General features: G+C 35.5%; 1 protein-coding gene across 1 annotated transcript in view; it reads right to left on the bottom strand.

Annotated features, from left to right (window-relative positions):
* Positions 1 to 1,195: 1,195 nt before the first annotated feature.
* Positions 1,196 to 22,298, bottom strand: part of CCT4 (chaperonin containing TCP1 subunit 4) — a 100,219-nt gene continuing 79,116 nt past the window's right edge. The window contains exons 12-15 of the mRNA XM_069848372.1: positions 21,133 to 21,268; positions 12,736 to 12,849; positions 8,156 to 8,214; positions 1,196 to 1,358 (exon numbers count right to left, since the gene is read on the bottom strand). Of these exons, the coding sequence (XP_069704473.1) occupies positions 8,197 to 8,214; positions 12,736 to 12,849; positions 21,133 to 21,268 (268 nt within the window). The 3' untranslated portion in view covers positions 1,196 to 1,358; positions 8,156 to 8,196. The remainder of the gene's footprint in view (positions 1,359 to 8,155; positions 8,215 to 12,735; positions 12,850 to 21,132; positions 21,269 to 22,298) is intronic.

Raw genomic sequence — 22,298 nt, 5'->3', positions numbered from 1 at the left:
AGTATTGTAATTTGAATTTTTGGATCTGATTCGCCCAGATTTTAAAATAGGCGGAGTCTAAAATTTCTTATATCGTCATCTGGAATAGCAGAAATAAAAAGAATTAATGCAGGAACATGCCCGATTTTCAACAAGTAAATATGCAATTTGGCACGTTCTATTACTGGTGTACGACATACAGTACGTGACCATTTCAGTGTGCAGACTGGGTGTCGGCAAAACTATTAAGAAAGTCATCAATACATTAAAAGATTCGGCACTTTGGTCCTCTGTTATGAATTCGGGTGGTCCCTGGCTGGATTACAGACGCAGGATGTACAGGGAAAAGATAGCGAGAAACACCACGTTCATAGTGCTTTAAATCCGTCTTTGTTGCTGACAGTAGAGTGGGAATTCGGTAGACGAGTAGGGTAATAAATTTCATAAAATGTCAATACTGGGAGAAAAAGTGAAAGGCGATTGCCATGTGTCATTTCCATACTCTGAGATTTTCAGCTATAGTGTGATACGCAATTCGTTTGAATTTTATTTTTTCTTCTGTCTTTTTTGAAGGACCACAAGGACAGACCTCGAGGACCAAAGGTAGTCCGTGGACCATAGTTTGAGAAACGCTGTCTTAGACTCATACAGCTACAAAAAAGAACATGGTGTATAATTTGCTATATGAAATATACACAATATGGCATCTGAATAAAATTGGTGGTTTTAAATTAGAAACTAGAGTAGCCTTTCTCTCCTGATTAGTACCTAAAATTGAGCCAACCTAACAGCTATAAAATGACTATCGTGATACCTGTGACATACATGTATTCAAAGAAGTGTTGCCAGTAATGGCGTGAACTTAACAGATAGAAAATCACTAAATTAAAGCAGGTAATCAAGTAATGGGGGCAAAATGTTTTATTTTGGAATTTAGTCCTGAAGTTACATTGTACCGACTATATGTTCAGTCACCAGTTTATTTTCGAGTCATATTCTACAAGCACTGTTCAGCAAAGTGGATATAGCAGGAGCACTCCAGTTCTCAGTCACATCATGAAATTCAACTGACAAGCTACATACAGACAGATAAATACTGTAGCATTGATCAAGGATGATGAAAATATATGTTATGGTGAACATATCGAATTAATTTTTTGCAGTATTACATTTTCTCTTTACTTCATTTAGTAGTAAATTATTATAAAACAATATATAGTAGTTATTTAATACAGTATTTATTACTTTTAATTTTTGTACAAAAGAAAAACGCATTACACAGAACAATACAATTAATATATTAGAGCAGGAACAAAATTTGCGATAGTAGTATTAGCGTGTTGAAATTATAATTCTGGTTTCTCTGAAGATCGTTAGTCCTGAAACACACAATGGAATACGAGAATTATTCGACATCATGTAACTGTATTTCATTGCCAATGTAATGACAAAATTTTAGATTATGTTATCACACATTCGTTTTTTCATAAAAACAATCTTCCTTAAAGTGGTAATAAAAAATATTACCATTTACTAGATAAATCTGTGGTGTTCGGGTAAAGGGGTATAAATAATTTTTTTGTCCAGGTGGAATTTTGTTCCCCAGATGAACACAAAAGTTAAATTATACAAGTGGGTGTGCAAAAATCAAGAATACAAGCAGTTGATGTGTTTTATTTGTGTAGAAAATTATTTGTAATAAGGGTTCCAAGTTTAATTTTCATTTATCTCCGAACTCATTTTTATGACTTATCTCTCTATACCCGAACACCACAGAAATATTTTCCAAATCATAAACTGTCTTTATAGTACACTGGTGGCCATAATTCTGGAAACTTTTTTTTTTTAATTCAATTATTATAACATCTGTATTGATTCACAGATTTATACAATTGAAAATATTACTCGTGACTGATTCGTTAATTACGTGGTTATAATAAAGGTATTATATTAAATTCTGAATATTTTAACAATAAATAATCATTACTACGTGGGGAATTATGTTCTTGTCGTTTAAGATCTAAATATTAATTTCAGATTTCATTATAATTTCTCATTATTTTCTATAATAAAAACTGATCCATTGTTGATTTTAAGATTATCGTTGACCAGTAGAAGCATTGTTGAGCACTGTTAGCATAAAATATGGCCATTATTAGTGTGTTTCTATCATTAGCCTGACTTAAGATTTCGTTTGGTTAACACCTGATTGCTTTACAACAAACTTTATTGATCATTTTATCACAATGACTCCACGAAAGGACTGGACACCTTCTAGGGCAGTCACACTTCGAGAAGAAGGCTACAAAGTCAAGGAAATTGCAAGAAAACTTGGTAATGGTTCTACAGTGTCTGGTGTCCAGAAGGTATGGCAGAGGTACAAATCCACAAAATCTTGTAAAACAGCACCTAGGACTGGTAGAAAACCTAAAGTAAGTCCAAGAGATGTGAGGCAGATCTGTCGATTAGCATTGAAAGATCGAAGGAAATCTTCTAAAGAGATACAGGAAGTTCTACACAGCAGTGGACTTAGTATTTCTGCAAGGACTGTTCGAAGGAAGTTATTTGACAATGGACTGAAAGCAAGAGCATCAAGAAAAAAACCATTTCTCAACAAAAGGCAACGAGAAAATCGTGTAAATTGGCGCAAAAATCATCAATCATGGACCAATGATGATTGGGCGAAAGTGATATGGAGTGATGAAACAAGGATTTCTATATTTGGAAGTGATGGAGTCAAATACGTTCGTCGCCGAAATGGAGAAGCTTTGAATCCTGAGTGCCTCATCGCAACCATGAAACATCCTGTTGCTGTCATGATATGGGCATACATGTCCAGGAATGGAGTAGGAAGACCTTAGATTGTTCAAGGGAACTTGAACGCGGAAAAATACAAAAAAAGATATTCTGGAAGCGAAATTGATACCATCCATTGCTGACTTACACCCAAATTGTGATGACTTTGTATTTCAACAGGATGGTGCTCCATGCCATACTGCCAAGAGTGTTATGCAATGGTTTCAACAGAAAACATCAAGGTATTAAAGTGGCCTGGGAATAGTCCTGATCTTAATCCAATTGAAAACTTGTGGACAAGGTTAAAAAGTTTGGGGTCTAAAAAAAATCCCAGCAGCAAAACTCAACTGACTGGAGCATTACCAACAGCTGGTTTCGGATCATCAGCAAGGAAGAACTGCAACGTCTAGTGGACTCAATGCCCTGTAGAATTGATGCTGTCATTAAAAATAACGGTTATCCTACAAAGTACTAAATGTTTACAGAGTGAATGAAAAAATAAAACGAAATTGTTTCTAAGTGTTAATGAGTAAATACTGTATATGTTTTCTCATACACATCATGTTATGAAGTCATGTATTTTCCTTAAAAATAGAATAGACAATGTTTGTTTGATGCTTTCAGTCACGAGTAACATTTTAAATTGTATTAATGTGTGAATAAAAACAGATGTTATAATAATTCAGTACAAACACAAAAAGTTTTCAGAATTATGGCCACCAGTGTAGCTTAAAATTGCAAAGGTACTATAGACACACAAACAGATGAGCAAGCGAACATTTGGGTAGGGAGGGAGCTCGCACTCCAGTTTACTAAAAATGTTGGTTCGCTCACCTTCATTGCAAGGGGGTAAATTCAAAGAACTTTTTTATAACGAAGCTATCAATTAAAAAAAATTGATAGGAGATTTAAAGAAACCACAATAACTGACTGAAACGTCTATATACTACAAATTAAAGTAACAAAATGCAATAGCCTATGTACTTTCTTTACACTGTAATATACAGGGTGTTTAAAAATAAGTACCGAATTTTTAGGGATGACAGAATGAGTTTAGGCAATAATTTTAAGGACAGGAACATGGTGTCCCTGATGAGTCATTTTGGCAGTACATGACACTAAAGTTTCATTGCGTAACATGGAGGATATGCAGCCTGCTGTGATGTATGGAACTATGGTATGAAAGAGGGAATAATACAATTTAAAGCTGATGTTGAAGTAACATCAGGTTCTAAGCATAGGAAATAGAAGTGAAACATCAATTTTTATTCATATTTACTGGCGAGTACCTCACAATAAGTGTTCAAAGTGTCCCTCATTGCCTTGATTTCACAACTCAAATTGTTTTCGAAAGGCGTCATATCAGTGTAAACAAAGGAGAATAGACCTCTAAGTGCTCTACCAGTGCCTAACCTCCTGGTGGATAAACATTTTTTGGCACTGCACAGTGCTGAAATTATGTGTCGGAGATCCTAAGTTCTCTTACTTAAAATGATTGCCTAGACCTAACTAATAATCTCTCAAAAACTCTGTACTATTTCTGAAACAAGTATACTCATGTACATACAAAACCCACATAACCAACATTTCCACGACAACTGTGTGGAAACCTCGCAATGAAAGAGGGAAATGGAAGGATGAACAATTAAAATGTATGAGATTGCACGTCCAAGTACTCAGCGTAAAGATAATTATACAGTATGGGCACTTCGCGCCGGTATCTTTGATGTAGCAGGACTGATTTCAATGACCTTCAAACCAGTTTGAGCGTGAGATTCTGCTTTCTCCCAGGAGTTGGCACTGGCATCACACCAACTAACAGTCGACACAGCGGAAATATAACACATACAATTAATACATCTAAGTATATTATGTAGGCCTACTCAAATAAAATAAATTGGACCGATGAAATAATAAATCCGTCATTAACTGTAATGTCTGGACTCTAGAGTTCCTTTATAATGAGAGTTGAGACGTTGATCCCAACAATTAAAATATGTAATGATTTGATAGCGCTGAAAATGGGAAAACAAAACTCCTATGAGAAGTAAAACCATATACCTACATTATATTGTATACAAATATTAAACTAATTTGATACATAATTTTATAATGTGGTGTATTATTTTATAATATAATTATATATAAAATATAACAGTACATTCGGTTGAGAAGCTTTTATCATCTAGTCTGCTATCAAAAAATCTGAAAGTTAGAATTTATAAAACAGTTATATTACCGGTTGTTCTGTATGGTTGTGAAACTTGGACTCTCACTTTGAGAGAGGAACATAGGTTAAGGGTGTTTGAGAATAAGGTGCTTAGGAAAATATTTGGGGCTAAGCGGGATGAAGTTACAGGAGAATGGAGAAAGTTACACAACACAGAACTGCACGCATTGTATTCTTCACCCGACATAATTAGGAACATTAAATCCAGACGTTTGAGATGGGCAGGGCATGTAGCATGTATGAGCGAATCCAGAAATGCATATAGAGTGTTAGTTGGGAGACCGGAGGGAAAAAGACCTTTGGGGAGGCCGAGACGTAGATGGGAGGATAATATTAAAATGGATTTGACTGAGGTGGGATATGACGATAACGACTGGATTAATCTTGCACAGGATAGGGACCGATGGCGGGCTTATGTGAGGGCGGCAATGAACCTCCGGGTTCCTTGAAAGCCATTTGTAAGTAAGTAAGTAAGTAATAGTACATTATACAACGAGCCTATAATGGTAGTAATTAAGACGCGAGTATGTTTATGAAACGAGCACAAGCGAGCTTCATAATTTTCATACAAGCATCTTAATTACCATTATAGGCAAGTTTCATACGACTTTTTATGCTCGACCATATTTCTAACTTGAAATTATTCATAAGTATTCATGTTATTCTTATCTGACTGGGGAGTGGAACTGACCTTGTGCAATATCTCGTAAATTGTGAGATTTGCGCAGACGCGAAAGTTTCCGAGAAACAAATGTCATTGACCTTGATATAATCTAGAGAGTAAAATAAACATTAATCTTGATATAACCTTGAAATTGATTTAGACATTGAAAAACGAGATCAAAAATTGAATTTATTTGAATATTATTTACAATTAACGGCAATTATTATAGTAACAGAACATAACCTTCTGCGACAGTATTGGATTTCCAGCCTCCGTGACGTTTCGCTAGTTGTGCTACAATGGTGTTTTCTGATTGGTGGAACACCTGAACTTTAATGAATAGGTGTACTTTAATGAGGTCCATTAAAGGGCTGCTACCAGGTGTATAATTACTACATTTCGGCATGGTCGAGCATAAAAAAATATTATTACAACTAGTTTGTCACTGAGAAATAAGGAAAAGCTGTTAACTTGAATTTATTTGAAGCAAAGCAATTACTAGATTATGCAATAAGGTAAGCGATGTTTGGATCCTGTGTTTCAACTCTATACTCAATTATTATCTTAGCATGTGCTCGATTACACTAACCTCTAGCACTTGAAAGTGGAACTAAACGCCAACACATAGAGAAATAAAACAGCAAAATTCGCTCAGTGTCCATTCTATATAATCTCTATTCGCCGAAGTACTGTTTGACTGCTGCTAGTGCCACAATGGTTTGGCTATAGCCTACTTGTAACAAAATCAATCACAAACATATGGATCAGATTCGGAATTTCACTAAAACACATTGTGTATTAGTCAATCCATTCAAATGTATTCCTTAGAAGCAGGAATCATTACATTATTTTACAGTAGTTGTGCAAACTTTTGAAATCATTCCTTAAAAATGGGAAAGTAAAACTAGACGAGACCTCAATGTTACTTCGGCATAAACGTAATACGGCGAACGCCAGTAGGGGAAGTTATCCCCACCCGCGCCGCTCGGCACCTCGCTCGCATGCTCTCTCTCTCTACTATCTGTCCCGCTTCGATGGATCACTGCCTACCACAATGTAATACGTACAAACAGGGACGCATTAGACACCTACCACAATGTAATAAGTACAATCGATGGATCACTGCCTACCACAATGTAATAGGCATTAGACAACAGTCCACCACATGTACTAACACAACACAATACAACACACTCGTAATGACTAGCAAGAAGTCCATGCTCCTCAGCCCACCACATGTACTGACACAACACAAACAACAAAAGTGGGCATTAGACAACAGCATAAAAAAACCAAAGGGAAAAACGTAATACGACAACACAGCCCACCACATGTACTAACACAACACAAACAATGTAATGTGGTTTTTTCATTGAACAACACTCACCTGTTAACTTCCTACTGTCCAATGCACACCATCAGTTCGGCGCTAATTTCTTATTTTTCCCACAGGTTGGACACTCGTAATGACTAGCAAGTAGTCCATGCTCCTCACAGTACCTTACCGTATCCGCCTTCAAATTCTCCCTGGACAATTTGAGGAAGAAGTACACGTCTTCGGTACGGCTCATCACAACATGTGGTTCCATCTGTACATGAAGCTGGACACGGACACAATGGAGCTCTACCAGCGAGCGTTAACACTTATGCCACCCCCGCAATCAACCCCTACCAAGTTACATTCACAAGCCCGCCACTTCTACCCTCGGTCATTGTCCCCAGCGCCATTCTTCTGCAATACATTATGGCAGTTCCCTTTAACATAAATACATTCATTTTCCCTTCTATCCCCAACTCGCCTCGGTAGCCAGAGGTCTAAAGCGTGACCAAAAAGCGTGCGTTTAGTTACGAACTTACTTGGATCGAACCTTACCCTCTGCAAAGTCATAAGAAAAAAAAAAGAGAGAGAGACGAGAGGCTGGAGAGAGAAAGGGAGAGAGAGAGAGGGAGAGGGAGAGAGAGAGAGAGAGAGAGAGAGGCAGACAGGACGAAGTTCCTCTTTTGGTTCATAGATGTCGCATCTTTTTGTTCCACTTTCCTACACTAGATGTCACCCCATCCTAAACCCCTGTTTCCACTCTTTCCCGCTAGAGTGTGTGGTGAGCTTGTAGGGGAGAAGTGGAAAGGGGTCGTGGGCGGAGCTTAGCGTTCGCCGTATTACGTTTTTCCCGTTACTTCACAAGCCTTAGAGTTAGATTTTGTGCTCAGAAGATACTATCAAGTCAACTGAAGCTCTATCACTTACAAAACGAACATTTAAACCAATTTTTTTTGCGTATTTCATTGATTGGATTTTGTATAAAAATCGTACCACACGCACGCACGCACGCACACACACACACACAGAGTATATGTTCTTGTGATCTTGCAAGTTTCCAAATGATATTCTGATGTCAGTGTGATTCCTGACAGTTACTCTGCCAACGACAGCTATACAAATTTTGTTATACTGAATTTGCTTGCAGAATATTATTACTGTTACTTACCTTCCTTCCTTTCACTTCGCCACATTTGATGTCGAGAATACTCACTGCATAGTGTTAACCTGAAACAATTACAGAAACACACTGTATGTTCAACTTATAAATACACATCTCGTCACAAATTATGACAAGGAAAGTTTGCTCAGTTTCTTCATATCCATCATGTCATGGTTCTGAAGGTGTCCTAAGAATAATCATCATAGCAAACAAGGAATTGATTTACAGTCGAACCTACTTTACACTTCTCAGGGAACTGGAAGAGTTCTGAAATTGAGAGAAATTATACATACACATTGCAATGAAAACATATTAATAATAAGTAAGAGCTTCTGTAATTCATCTCAAAGTTTATTATAAATAAATTATATACAGGTACTCCCCATTATATGCAGTTTCGTTATCCTCATTTTCGTATATACGCGATTCATATTTAAATGCCAGTGGTGCCATCTACAGTAGCGTGCAAATTAATCCGAACACGACATATTTTTACATTTTCTGTCATTGTTGGCCTCACAGCTGCTCATACCGGTTTAATTGACATCTGTAGTACGTGTAATTCCATTGTTGAAGGTCTGTTGTTATTATTTTTTTTATAATATGTGACATTTTGCCTGTCTTTTTGTACTTACAAGCATTTTAGTTGTGTTGAAGACTTAATACTGCAATCCTGTGTACATTCTGTCGTCTTCACAAATGGATACAACTCCACGAAAACGGTCTAAAATTATAACATTAACAGAGCAATCTTCTATGACACAGAGGCAAATTGCTGCAGAATGTCACATCGGTTTGGCTACTGTTAATTCGATCATAAAATGATACAGGGAGACTGGGTCCATCACACCCCAGAAAAAGGAAACTGTGGCCGGAAAAGGAAGACTTCACCTGCAGATGATCGTTTAATTGTCAGGAAAAGTAAATTAAATCCTAGACTAACTGCTGTCGACTTAACCCGCGAGTTAATGGCTACCACTGGGGCGAATATTCACGTCACAACAGTGCAGCGTAGGCTTTTGGAAGCTGGACGAAGGGCTCGTAAGCCTATTAAGAAGCAACTGCTAACCCCTGTTATGTGCAAAAAAACGCTTAATGTGGGCAAAATTACATCAACACTGGACAGTGAATGACTGGAAGAATGTACTTTTTTCCGATGAGTCTCATTTCGAGGTCCATGGCCACCGTGCTTCTTACGTACGGAAAGGATCCGAAAAAGTAACAGCAGCTCATCTCCAACAAGCACCCAAATACCCCCCTAAAGTAATGTTTTGGACTTGTTTTACACATGAAGGGCCTGGAGCATTAATACCTATCAAGGGAATGATGAATTCTGACATATATTCACTTATTGGAAACCAGAATCGTACCCCAGCTGCAAAAATCATTTCCGGATGGCAGAGGTGTGTTCCAACAAGACCTGGCACCATGCCATATGTCTCGAAAAACTACAGAATTTTTCAACAAGAAGAATATTCAGGTACTCCCCTGGCCAGGCAACTCACCCGACATCAATCCCATTGAGAACTTGTGGTCAATTTGCAAAAGAAGAATGCAAAAAATGGATTGTTCTACAAAGGAGAAGATGATTTCTTCCCTCATTGGTGTATGGTTTCGCGATGAAGAAATGAAGAATATTTGTGGGAAATTAGTGGAATCCATGCCAAATGTCTCAGAGCTGTTATTAGGAACAAGGGAGGCCACATAGATTACTGAGGTATGTCTTTTATCCCGTTTGAGTGTTTTTGCATAAGTAATTACGTTGTTCGGATTAATTTGCACGCTACTGTAATTCTATGTGGAAGCAATAATACGTGATTCGTGTTATTCACTGTGCTCTGAGGCTTTGTGAATCAACTGTAATAACTATTTGTGACAATTGGAATCAATTCGAAAAATTGCTCAATCATCAACCAAGTTAAGTGTAACTACAGTAGAGTGATCAAATCTCACTCCAAGGTGATCGAAAGAATGCAGAAGATGCTAAGCCATTGGATTGAGCACCATGACTTGCTGGAGCTCTATTCCAGCTAAAAACTAAAGAATTTGTATGCATAAAGACAGAAGAGAGCACATGTCGGTTATACTGCCCACAGTTCAGAGTAGTTGTAAATTGGTGGAAACTTAAAATTTAGTTAGTGTATAGTGAGGGCTATAATTTGACGATGATAAAACAAAATTTTTGGAATTTTTTTTTTTTTATCCAATGCCACCAGGTTGTCTTTGTGACATTTCTGGTCTTCTCTCCTGGCCGTGGCTTAGTTTTAACCCACTTCTGAGGTTGGGGCGCCTGGAAAGCGGAGTTACATTACCCCGATGATGTGATAGGATGATTATGATAATGTGGTGCCAGGAGAGGTCTTAAATCTAAACTTAACCTAAATTCCAGACCATGGACGAACACAGGAATAATCCCCTTTAAGAAAAAATTGTGATATATTGTATATATGGTTTATTTAACGACACTTGCAACTGCCAATGCTGAGTAAATATTATTTCATAATGTTGTTGTTTTCTAATGCCAGGCGCTTGACAATAAAGTCATTTGACCTCTTGCACTCCAATATTTTTCAAAGATATTATCATGGCCAGCCACTGAAGCACAGATTTTGAGGTGTTCCGAATCCATTTCTTGGTTTGAGTTGCACAATGGACAGTTAGGGGACTGATATATTCCAATTCTATGCAGGTGTTTGGCCAAACAGTCATGGCCTGTTGCCAATCTAAATGCAGCTACAGACGATTTTTGTGATAAATCGGGAATTAACTGTGGATTTTGATGCAGAGAGTTCCATTTTTTCCCTTGGGATTCTGTTATCAAATTTTGTTTGTTGAAGTCTAAGTATGTAGATTTAATAAATCTTTTTACAGAGTAATACGTAGATTTAGTAACAGGTCTGTAAGTAGCAGTGCTGCCCTTCTTTGCTAAAGCATCCACATTCTCGTTTCCCAGGATTCCACAATGGGATGGTATCCATTGGAATACAATTCTTTTATTGAGTGATATTAATTGAGAGAGCATTTTAATTATTTCTGCTGTTTGAGATGAAGGTGTGTGTTTAGAGACTATTGATAGAATAGCTGCTTTGGAGTCTGACAATATAACTGCATTCCTAAATTTACTGATGTGGCATAGAAGATTCCTGAGACTTTCACTTATTGCAATGATTTCTCCATCAAAACTTGTTGTTCCATATCCAAGAGATCTATAAAGGGAGAAGAGACAGCACGTAACACCTGCACCGGCACCTTGTTCTCTGGAGATCAAGGATCCGTCAGTGTATAAATGAAGCCAGTTTTGTGGAGGGTATCTAATATTAATTGTCTCTAAAGACAATTGTTTTAGTATTTCAGTGTTTACTTCTGATTTCAGTATTTCTTCTGTTAAATTTAGATTATATTCCATATTTAATAGAGTTAAAGGGTTTGGTTTAATTTGTAGGTTTTCTTTTAAATTCGGGATATTGATTTTCTGTTTTAATTCTTGAACAATGGATATGAAACTTTTTTGAGTTTTCAATCTACAGAGAGGAGTGTATGAATGCCAATTGTTTCCTGGTAATCTAATAAGTTTTTCATATTGAATCAGTGCTTTTTCTTCTATTGTCATTTTGATGCTGTTAATATTAGTGAGGAATCTCATAGAATCTATTGGAGTTGTTTTGATTCCACCAGTAACGAGCCTGAGAGCTTGGTTTTGAACATATTCTATTTCGTTTATGAAAGGTGAAGTAATTAAAATTTCTCTGCAGTATGTCAGCACTGGCTGTATAAACATTTTGTATGTAGTGTTCAAAGTATTCCTAGAGCATCCCCATTTCTTTCCTGCTAGTCTTTTTAGAAGGGAGAATCTTTTACGAGCTTTTTCATAATGTGTAAGGTTTTATACTTATTTCTACTATACTCTCTTTCAGAAACACACATTTGGGCAAAATTTCATAAACCCTTAAAACAACAATAGCCTAACCCTAATATAACAATATAATTTTCCTAGTTTTCAGATAATTGTTGTATTGAGATTTCACTGTAATAACAACAATCCTCACTGTCATTGTTGTTACCACTGTTAATATCTTCATTGCCACTATACTTTTAAAATTTATTGAAATATTTTCGGATATAGATATAACTTAATTTGTTATTACATAAAGAATTTGACACATGACATTTTTGGAAATGTAAAAGTTTGGTTCGACTATAGTTTCTTTACAACCCCAAAACACACAATGTAAAACTCATTTGAAGGGTACACAGGAATAACGATCAAGGTCCATTTTAGAAAGATTCGAGAAAAACGAATTTTAAAGTTTAAGCACTTAATACTTTGTTTTGTGTGTAATTTAATAGAAATTGACGTAGTGGAATGTCAAGAACGATTATTTCTTATTACTAGCTAGACCACATGATAGTACTTCCTTTCCACTATAAGATAGCATTATTAACTCAATTTCGATTTTTGATGGACCTTGATCGTTTTTCCCGTGTACCCTTAATTTGTAATTCTAACATGGAATTACTCAAATTAAATAAAGGTGAACTTTCTAACAACTATTAATTCTATCATATTACATTTTAATATAACTTACGATATCATCAATCTTGAGGATACTGCGGACTGTTTCAGATGCCAAAGTAATTGCACTAGTTGAAACCAGAAGTGGCTGCACTACATTTTCTTCCAGGATATTCGTGATTGCTCCCTAAAATGATGGAAAACATGTAAGGACACTTTTATAGAGACTATTACACTTTTACTACATCACACTCTTTTGACCAATAAAACAGTACGAAAGGACGTCTTTCAACCAATCATGGCTGCTTATCGCGTCCCTAGTATTTGTTTAATTTTATCGCTACCCTAGCATTTGTTTCTTTGTTTGCCAACATTTCAAACTGCACTGGTCTGGACGTCAAAAAACAGAAAATTACAAACCACTCCAGTCGATGCACAGCACTTTCAAATATGACTCGCATTGGTATTCAAGAACAAGAATTAATAAAGATCACTGGTCACAGCTATGCAGCTTCCCTGAAACCCTATTTACAAATAAATGAAGAGCACCATTCGGAAATCCTGAATAAGTTGAGGGATACACCATGTAATCAACGAGTTCACTTCTTTTACGCACACGTCCAACGCTAAAACATTCAAATTTGAAAATTGTACTTTCAATAATTGTTTCTTTTAAAATTATTCATGTTTATTTTTTATTTCATCATTGTTAATTAAAATGTTTCTTGTTTATTTCATCATCCCTAATTAAAACTTTTCTAACACTCGTTTATATTATTTAGGTTATGTTATAGCTTCTGCTATATAATATTATGAATAGTCACGTATCAGAGATTGTTTAATACTAAGATTTATTGAAAATCATCTGTCAAGTGACGTTGATTACTGGGATCGGGATAATTGAAGTGGAATGCAACTGTTTTAATAAAAATGAAACTGAATCGACAAAGCCTTCTTGACCAGTAACCGTCCACAGAGTTCAATGAAGATTCCATAGTTGGCACAACTGATAACAAAACACACTACTGCCATCTACTAGCGTAATATTTATAATTTTGAGATGGTACAAATTTGAAGACAGTTTCGTATTTTAGTAAATCAAATAATATTTTATTGTATTGGAGTACTTCGTTACTTCTAATCTTTATATACTTTCTTCTAATCATGTAATAGTCAATTAAATCCCACTCGAGTTTTGATTTTCTCTAGATAAATCAAAACCTCTAGTGAGATTACTGTTGAAAAAATCTTAATGGATAATGAGTATTTAGAGCAGGGCTGTTCAACTTAGAAGTACCAAATTCATATCACATATGAAGGGTACAGGGAAAGAACGAGCTTTGTCTATTTTAGCTAATTGTTCAAGAGATCAATTTAAACTGTCTTTAGCATATTCTCTCCTTGTATGCCAAATCTAAAATCTGTCACAGCACTTAGACCTTTCACATTATCACAGTGTTTCATTCATAGGATTGAACTACATCAAGGAATCCTACTCCTCACAATATGCAACTCATTTGGGGGAGGGGAGGGGAGGGGAGGGGGAGGAAAGGAAGTCCACTGTTGCGGACTCAGTTTGCTCAGTTCCTTCATATTCATCATGTCATGGTTCTGAAGGTGTCCTAAGAATAATCATCATAGCAAACAAGGAATTGATTTACAGTTGAACCTACTTTACACTTCTCAGGGAAGTGAAAGAGTTCTGTAAATTGAGAGAAATGGTACATACACATTGCAGGCCTGGGTTCAAATCCTGGTTGGGACAGGTTACGTGGTTAAGGTTTTTCGAGGGTTTTCCCTCAACCCATTAAGAGCAAATGTTGGGTAACTCAGTGCTGGATACTCATTTTGCTAGTATTATCATCTTCACATCACTCAGATAAAGCATCGTAAAATAACCAATTAAAAAAAATGACAAAGCTTGTACTTTTCCTGTACCCATCATATATCGTACCATATTCTTATTTTCAATTGTATACATAAAATATGATTTATTATATTACAAAGAACTTCGATTTTAAAACACAAAATAGCGAACTGATTATGATAAATTATACAAATGAGATGCAGAAATTATTTTCTTTGGTAACAATAATTGTTGGGGGGGGGGGGGGAAGGAAACATATTACCTGAAAATTTATTTTATGTAGGTACCCCACAAAGTGCATATAGCAGCTGGAAAGTAAATTTAAGACAGAACTCAAATACCAAACTCTTCAATATGTGTTGCTAACAAGGATTTAAACAACTTCTCCACTGCTTCCAAGTCCTCATTGTTCACAAAACACTGAATTTGTTCAGAGAAACTGATTGAGATGTAATAAGAGATAGTGCCGTGTAGGACCAGTATAATGAAATCCTAGGGACTCTGAAATTACTTTCTTACAGTGAAATTACGTTATATCGTAATAGACTTACATTATTTTTTCTAAAGAAAAAAACATGTTGTGTCATTTCATGTCAAATCAAACAAATCTACACACATTTTCCACCAAACCATCTCCAATATGAAAAAATATTTTTGCTGGATGTAAATATTACTAAAGTAACAGCAATGGCAAAAGATTAGTCCAGTAATGTCAACAGATTCTCAGATGTGATGCAAGAAAGTACATTTAATTTTTTAAGTTTTAAATAATCTATTTCATAGTAATTTGTCATAATTCCATTATTTTGTTAGGCTGGACCAGGAAATTTGACACATAAGTTGTATTTATTTCTATAAAGACATAAATATGTAAACTGTTAAATATTCAAAAATATTTATGCAGATAGGCCTTTTTGGTCATTCTCCGGAAAAAAAAAAAAAAAAAAAAAATTAAAAATCAGCATGTGGCACTGTTTCTACTGCGTGTTCAGTTCAAAGTGTGTCGTGGCTCACTGTATGCCATCATGTGTCTAGTCGTTGAGCCTAGAGAATTCAATTTTCCTACACTTCCACAGAGGTGTATTACTTATGTGTCAGAGAAGTTGCCTAGCAAGTATGGCATTCATTCTGAAGAGTATTTACTGATACGTACGGTAACACCTGTAGTGGCAGGAATGTGAACTGTTTGGAAACACGTACTGAGGTGAGTTTTTTTCTTATTGTTGGGATATATGGAGAGGGTTAAGACGATTACTTACGTATTTGTTGACATTAACTTGGAAGGTCAACATGGACACGGAGCATTTGATTTGTGTTGTGAAATGTTGCCATACACAACCGATGATAACAAATACCCTGCGTACGACTTGCCCACGCAAAACACAGTTCGAAAGAGGTTATGTTAGCACACAGACCGTACAGGCCGCCACCTGTTGCTACGACATTCAAGTTATACCGTACACGTTCTCAAGTTCAGATTGAACGCCTTGTATAATAGGCAACTTCTCTGACATAAAAGTTGAAACTCGCTTCAAATTGCTGACTCACAACAGTGACATCATGACACACTTTGAAATGAACACCCAGTATAATGATGAAAATGTGACATATTACAGTTAATAAGTCACAGATGTACATAAAAAATTTAAAAAGAGGACTCTCATCAAATAGATGGAGGGAGGGGGGAAATGAAATTGGCATCCCAGTTCGTTTTTGGAAGATAATAATCCTTAAATATTGATGTAACCATTTAAACTTGAAAGAAATGTTTCACATACAGTGCCTTAAACTCTTATTTCATCAGTATTAAAATGTAGAAATTTCTTGTTTACTAACTGAATCAGTGAAGATGTGAACCTATATTATCGTCCACTACTGCAATAAACTGACGGGACTGGTACTTCACAAAGAACATAATGAAAGGGAATATGGTATCTGCTTCTGTTTGTGGCCATGTCACCTTTCCTAACCATGAAGTTGACAAGAACGTCTGCTTCTTCACGTGACAGAATGTATCCAATATACTGGTACCATTGTTTATCGGACATTACTGCAACATACTTTCAAACTTTTAAAGTATTAGCATTTACTGAAATTGCAGTTTCACCTGTCACTCTTGATACACTTCCCTCATCATCTGGAGACAATAAATACATCCTTAGTTCCATTGTGTTTATTGGAACAAATCAGTGATGACTTCTCGTACCAGGAACTGTTTTAGCATGCTCGAGCCTATTACCATATTTCTGAGCATGGATCTGGATCTCTTTATCACTTTTGTAAAAGAAAGTAATGCTCAAAACATTGTCTTTAGCCCAGTTATACAGATCTTCTGGGGTTAAAATGTAATCAGTCACTGTGGCTTGCAGGCTAGCATAAATTGTAAGTCATTTTACTGTGCCTCCAATACCAACCATCACATGGGTTCTTACTATATGAGGTTGCAAAAAAAGGTCCATTCTGCAGCAATTTGAAAATAAGTTTCATGGTAACATAAATTCAAAAAATGTTTACAATTATTATACTGTGAACTTGCATCATCACTGAAATAGTACACTTCTTTTCAGCTGGGGAATTATCACCAAATGTTCTAAAATAGTTTTCAAGAAGCAGTGAGCTGTAAGAGCTGTATGGTCAAGAGAGTTACTTATTATACAGAAACTTAAAGAATGGGTTTAGACTGATTATAATACACTACAAAGTGATGCAAAGTAGCCTGAAGAAGTGAAATCCTTGTATAGCATCTTGGCATACAAAGGAATAATTGTCTGCAAAGTCCAGCAATATAACAGCTTTATATTGTGGTAACAGCTTATTCTTCAGTATTCTACGATAAGAGGACTGAGATTTTGCTGTGTAATGAGGACCTCTTAGTTGATCTGTAGTTCTGCAGATTTTCTCAATAAAATCGCCTACAGTACTTGTTACAGAAGTGATCCTCACATGTCCACCATGAATCCACTGTTTGTATGTGATATTATCTTCCATGTCAAAATCATTTTGTCCATAGAGTTCTTCTAGAAAGTTCTGTAGGTGTTCTTGGTTAGGACAATTTAAGCAACTGTGGAGCATACAATTCCGAGAATTTATAGCATACACTGTATTTTCCAGGAGATATTTATAGTTCTTTTTCTCTGGCAGAGCTGCAACCATCGTTTCAAATTTTGGTGAGACATACATATACAGAATGTATACCTTTGAATTCTGCTGGTACACACCATTTCGGACACAGAGTTGGATCGCGTGTTTTGAATTCCAAATATAACTGCTTAAGATTTACAAGTAGTAATCTATTCTGTCTTGTATTCTTCCTGAATTACGAGTTTTAACTAAAATATACTCTTTCTTCCCAGGGAACATTCCAGAAAATTCATCATCTTCAAAAACTGATGTAGGTTCAAGCACAGTATGTTCTGGAAGGTACTACTTGCCCAGATGTTTTGCAGACTTAGCAAGAATTCCATTTCCACCCCCCCCCCCCCCCCAGTGATTGAGCTTTGTTTGCTATGTATTTTGAAACAGAAAATTCTGCAGCAGTTTTCTCAATTGTCCAATTTTTGAGTGCTAAAATCAATAACTTTAATTTTTCTTGTTTTGTTGAAGATGAACTTTTCTCCTTTATTTCTTCTATTAGGACAGTCAGATCTTAGCAACTTGTACAAGCTGGTTTACTTTTATCATCCATACCTTCAGTAAATGAAGACTTTGAATATCAAGAACTTCGGCTATTTCTGAGGTTACAGCATCCTTTATTTCTTTTTTATCAACTCATTTTGAACAGATATGTAGGCGCGAAATGTCACGAAATGGTCCTATTGGCGCGAAATGAGAATTTAAGGAGTAATATCGCGAAATAAGATTTATGAGAATAACGAAACAAATTCCCCCATATTAATTTAAAATGACACAAGAAAGGAGTATTATTCAACATAGTTTAACTTGCAATGTCACCGTGTCATGCTTGATTGTTTAAAATTGTGTTCTATGGTTATACTGAAGATCCAGTGTAATGAAGTTATTAAGTAATGATAAAAGTAGCAGAAATTTAAGTGTACAGAAAATTAATTCGTATATTGTACACAGAATTATGAAGCAATTTTATTAAGGAAATTGAATCTTATGTGAGTAATACAAATTCAAGTTCTGACTTCAAGTAAGTCTCTACTTACATGTAAATGTTTTTGGAGAGGTGGGGGTGGAGGTGGGGGAAGGGGAAGTTTCGTGACTTTTTCTTATGATTAAATAAAGTAATAATAAAGCTCAAATTTACACATGGTAATTATTTTATTTTTCAGATTTTTAGTTACTCTATTAGTATTTAATTCAATGCAGATTAAATATTTTCGTGAAATGTGAAATAATCATCACTCTGCAGCCTTTTATAGTAATGCACCATTATACAGACGACCAATTCATTTTACTATAAAAATCATAAGGAGATGATTGAACTGCAACTGAAAACAAGCACTGTTCATTCGGTCAACTTTATTAATATTATTATTGTTGTTTACTCAACTGTCCGAAGACAGGTCTGAACCTCACAAGTGATACCAACGAGGGTGCATGTTGCCATGCACTACTTACCTGTAACCCATTTCATCAAGTAATGCCGACTACTGATTTAGAGTGTTATGTGCCATTTTTATAGATGCTAAACTAAAAGAAGGCATATCTGTCGGTCCACAAATTTGAAAACTTTTGAAGGACAGCATTTTTCAGAAAAGACTTAACCCCAAGGAATTACCAGCATGGAAATCTTTTGCATATGTCGTCAAAGGGTTTTTAGGAAATCATAAAACAGAAAATTATCGCCAATTAATAGAGACGTTACTAAGAAACTACAAAAATGGCCTGCAGTATGTCACTGAAGATCCACTTCTTACATTCACATTTGGACTTCTTTCCTGAGAACTTGGGGACTGTATCTTCCTCTATTTTATTGCACGAAGAATGGTTTTTATAAGCCTTAATAGTTGGTCAGTTATTAATGTATCAGTTTTACCATATCTAAGCTGCCCTTGGGAATTTTCACACAAAAAATGAGAACAAAGTAATTTTTAATAGGTCAAAAATCCTGATTTTTCAATGTATCAAGTAAGTATCTATAACACAAAACGTGACGTGTTACGAACCTTTCATTGTCATTTTTGTGTTCAGCACATGCAAATTAGTTAAGATCAGCCTATTTTATTAATGTTATGGAAAAAAAGTTCAAATTTGTTGAGTAGTGTAATCATATTCCCTGTAGCACAAATTGCAAATTAATTATTGCCAATTATTTAACTGTCAACATATTTACTGAATGTTACTTAGGGAATAGAGTGCAAAGCAGCAGGGATTAATAAAATAATTAACACAGCATATTAATATGAAACCCCCTAATTGTCGTCTTTAGTATTACTTCCATCTAGCGTCAAAAGTTTCTATTAACACGAAAAAATAATAAAGTGAAAAGTATTCTAAAAATAAAAAAGAAATGACAAAAACCTGTTATATTTTCAGTGATGCATTAAGTTTAATAACGCCACGAAGATTTGAACTTGCAACCTCACGAACTGTTAGCTATCGCTCTACAAACTACGCTAAGAGTTTTATTGCAGTTAGAATGGCATTATAACGAGCAATGGTCATACTCCACTTGAGAACCTGTTATACAGTATATAGTGTTTGTGTTACAATATTCACTATTTAAACACTCTGAACGATCTGTCTATTTTAAATCTCGTATATGAATTATTTTCTCGGAAAATTTTAGTGATTAATAGTTGTGTTCCCCATTGTAACTACTAGAAGAATATACGCATTCTTTTGAACAAAGCCTGGCTGTCCCGAGCACTCACGGAAATACCCGATTCAGACTTAGTCTCTCAGACGCCGGGCATTTTCACTTTGACCAAGTGTACACTGTTTACACTCTAACAGACAACTGAACACTCCAAAAGATAACCTCCTACTGCAGCTATACTATTCACACAACTAAAGTACTTGTTAATGCAGGTACAATATGCCACCATTGAATGGCGCTAGCAGACAACAGCTGAGTTTTGCATGGGAATGACTCATACCGTACCACTGTTTTTGGGATGAGTGATTTATACTCTAAGCACATTTTTATATGGATCTGAGGTCACGCACATCCCTTGTTAGCAAGAAGCTCCCTTACAGTATGATGGAGCATACCATGCTAGCAGGATCACAAGATGTGAGATTATTTTAGTTGTAGGTTTATTCCAACAAAGTCTCTAAACATCATGTTTGGAATAATATTTGGAAGAATTATCTGCATATGCCTCTGACATGCCAAGCTTTTGGCACCATTTTAATGCGACAGTCTACTATATGATGTGACAATTGCAAAGAGTGCTGATAAGGCACCAATTACCATCTTCATTTGCAGATGAACAGTTTCTTTTCTTTTTGTTAGGATCAAAATCAGAATGACGTCAGTACAGAAAAAGGAACTCAATAATGTATTCGGAACATCCTATGAAGTAAATGTTGCGTAAGCAGAAGAAACCAATCAGTTAAATACACTGAAATGCCTTTAGAGCAAATGCAGCTATACTTCATCACTGGTTAAACATGTTCAAAATGTCGACTTACCTTCCTCACATTGATGCCTGCAGTGATATCTCCCTGAGCATGCCGGTTACGCAACTCTGTCACTGTTGCTATGGGATTGAGGCCAGCATTCTCAGCCAATGTGGATGGTATCACCTCCAGCGCATTAGCAAAAGCTCTGTAGGAAAGAAAGAGCAAACATTTAATTTTATTTAGTCCGAATTTCAAAGCTGATTTTTACAGCTAGTGGACATTATGGGTAATAATTTCAACATTAAATGAAATTACTTTAATTAATTTTTAAGTTCAGCATTTAAGAATAAAGTAGCTTTGTTTATATATGTTTATGAGGTTATAAAATTATGTAAATTCAAAGTGTCACTAACATTACTTACTTGGATCTGAAGTTCGTAGGCATAATTTAAATCTCAAATGCAGTAGGTATGTATTTAGTTATTACCAGGGAAAGGATTTATATGTAAATACATATTTACTTATAAAGCTAATATAATTTATATTTTGCATTATCTTTATGTTTCACAATGTGTAGGGTTGAAAAATCCTACTTTTATTTTCCATATTTTAGAGTTTAGTACATATTTTCGTTAATTTCCATATATTTTCCATATTTCATATAAAACAGTCCATATTATATTAGGTTTAACAATAAAACAAAACAAAATTCCATTAACTTTTAAAAATACATTTCAACAATAGAGATTTAAACACATGTTCAGTAATCCCTTTAACATCAGAGTTATTTGAAAATTAGCAGTCCTATCAACAATGGGAAAGTAAGTTACAAAACTGTATTAATTTAATTTAAAATTTTTAACAGACTTCAGTTGTGCAGCTCAACAGTTAAATGCCAGTCAGAGTACACATAGGTTCAGTTTTGTAAATCATACTATAAAGACGGTAAATATGCCAAAAGTACGTCATTCAGTCAATTTAAAATCAAAACTAACAAGTTACATTTCAGAATTTAAAGAAGATGGTTTATCAACTGACAATAAAATATTATTTTGTAATTTGTGTCAGTGTGCAGTATCATCTACACAAAAGTTCCTGGTGCAACAACACATTACAACTAGTAAACATCAGGCCAACAAACAACTAAATTCCAAGCAGAGACAATTGTTTTTAACACAACCAACAACATCGAATGTAAGATCTGAGTTTAACATCGACCTGTGCCGTTCTCTCAT

Source organism: Periplaneta americana, chromosome 15 (genome assembly GCF_040183065.1).
Source record: "Periplaneta americana isolate PAMFEO1 chromosome 15, P.americana_PAMFEO1_priV1, whole genome shotgun sequence".
Lineage (NCBI taxonomy): Eukaryota > Metazoa > Arthropoda > Insecta > Blattodea > Blattidae > Periplaneta > Periplaneta americana.
This window is presented reverse-complemented; position numbering and strand designations above follow the sequence as displayed.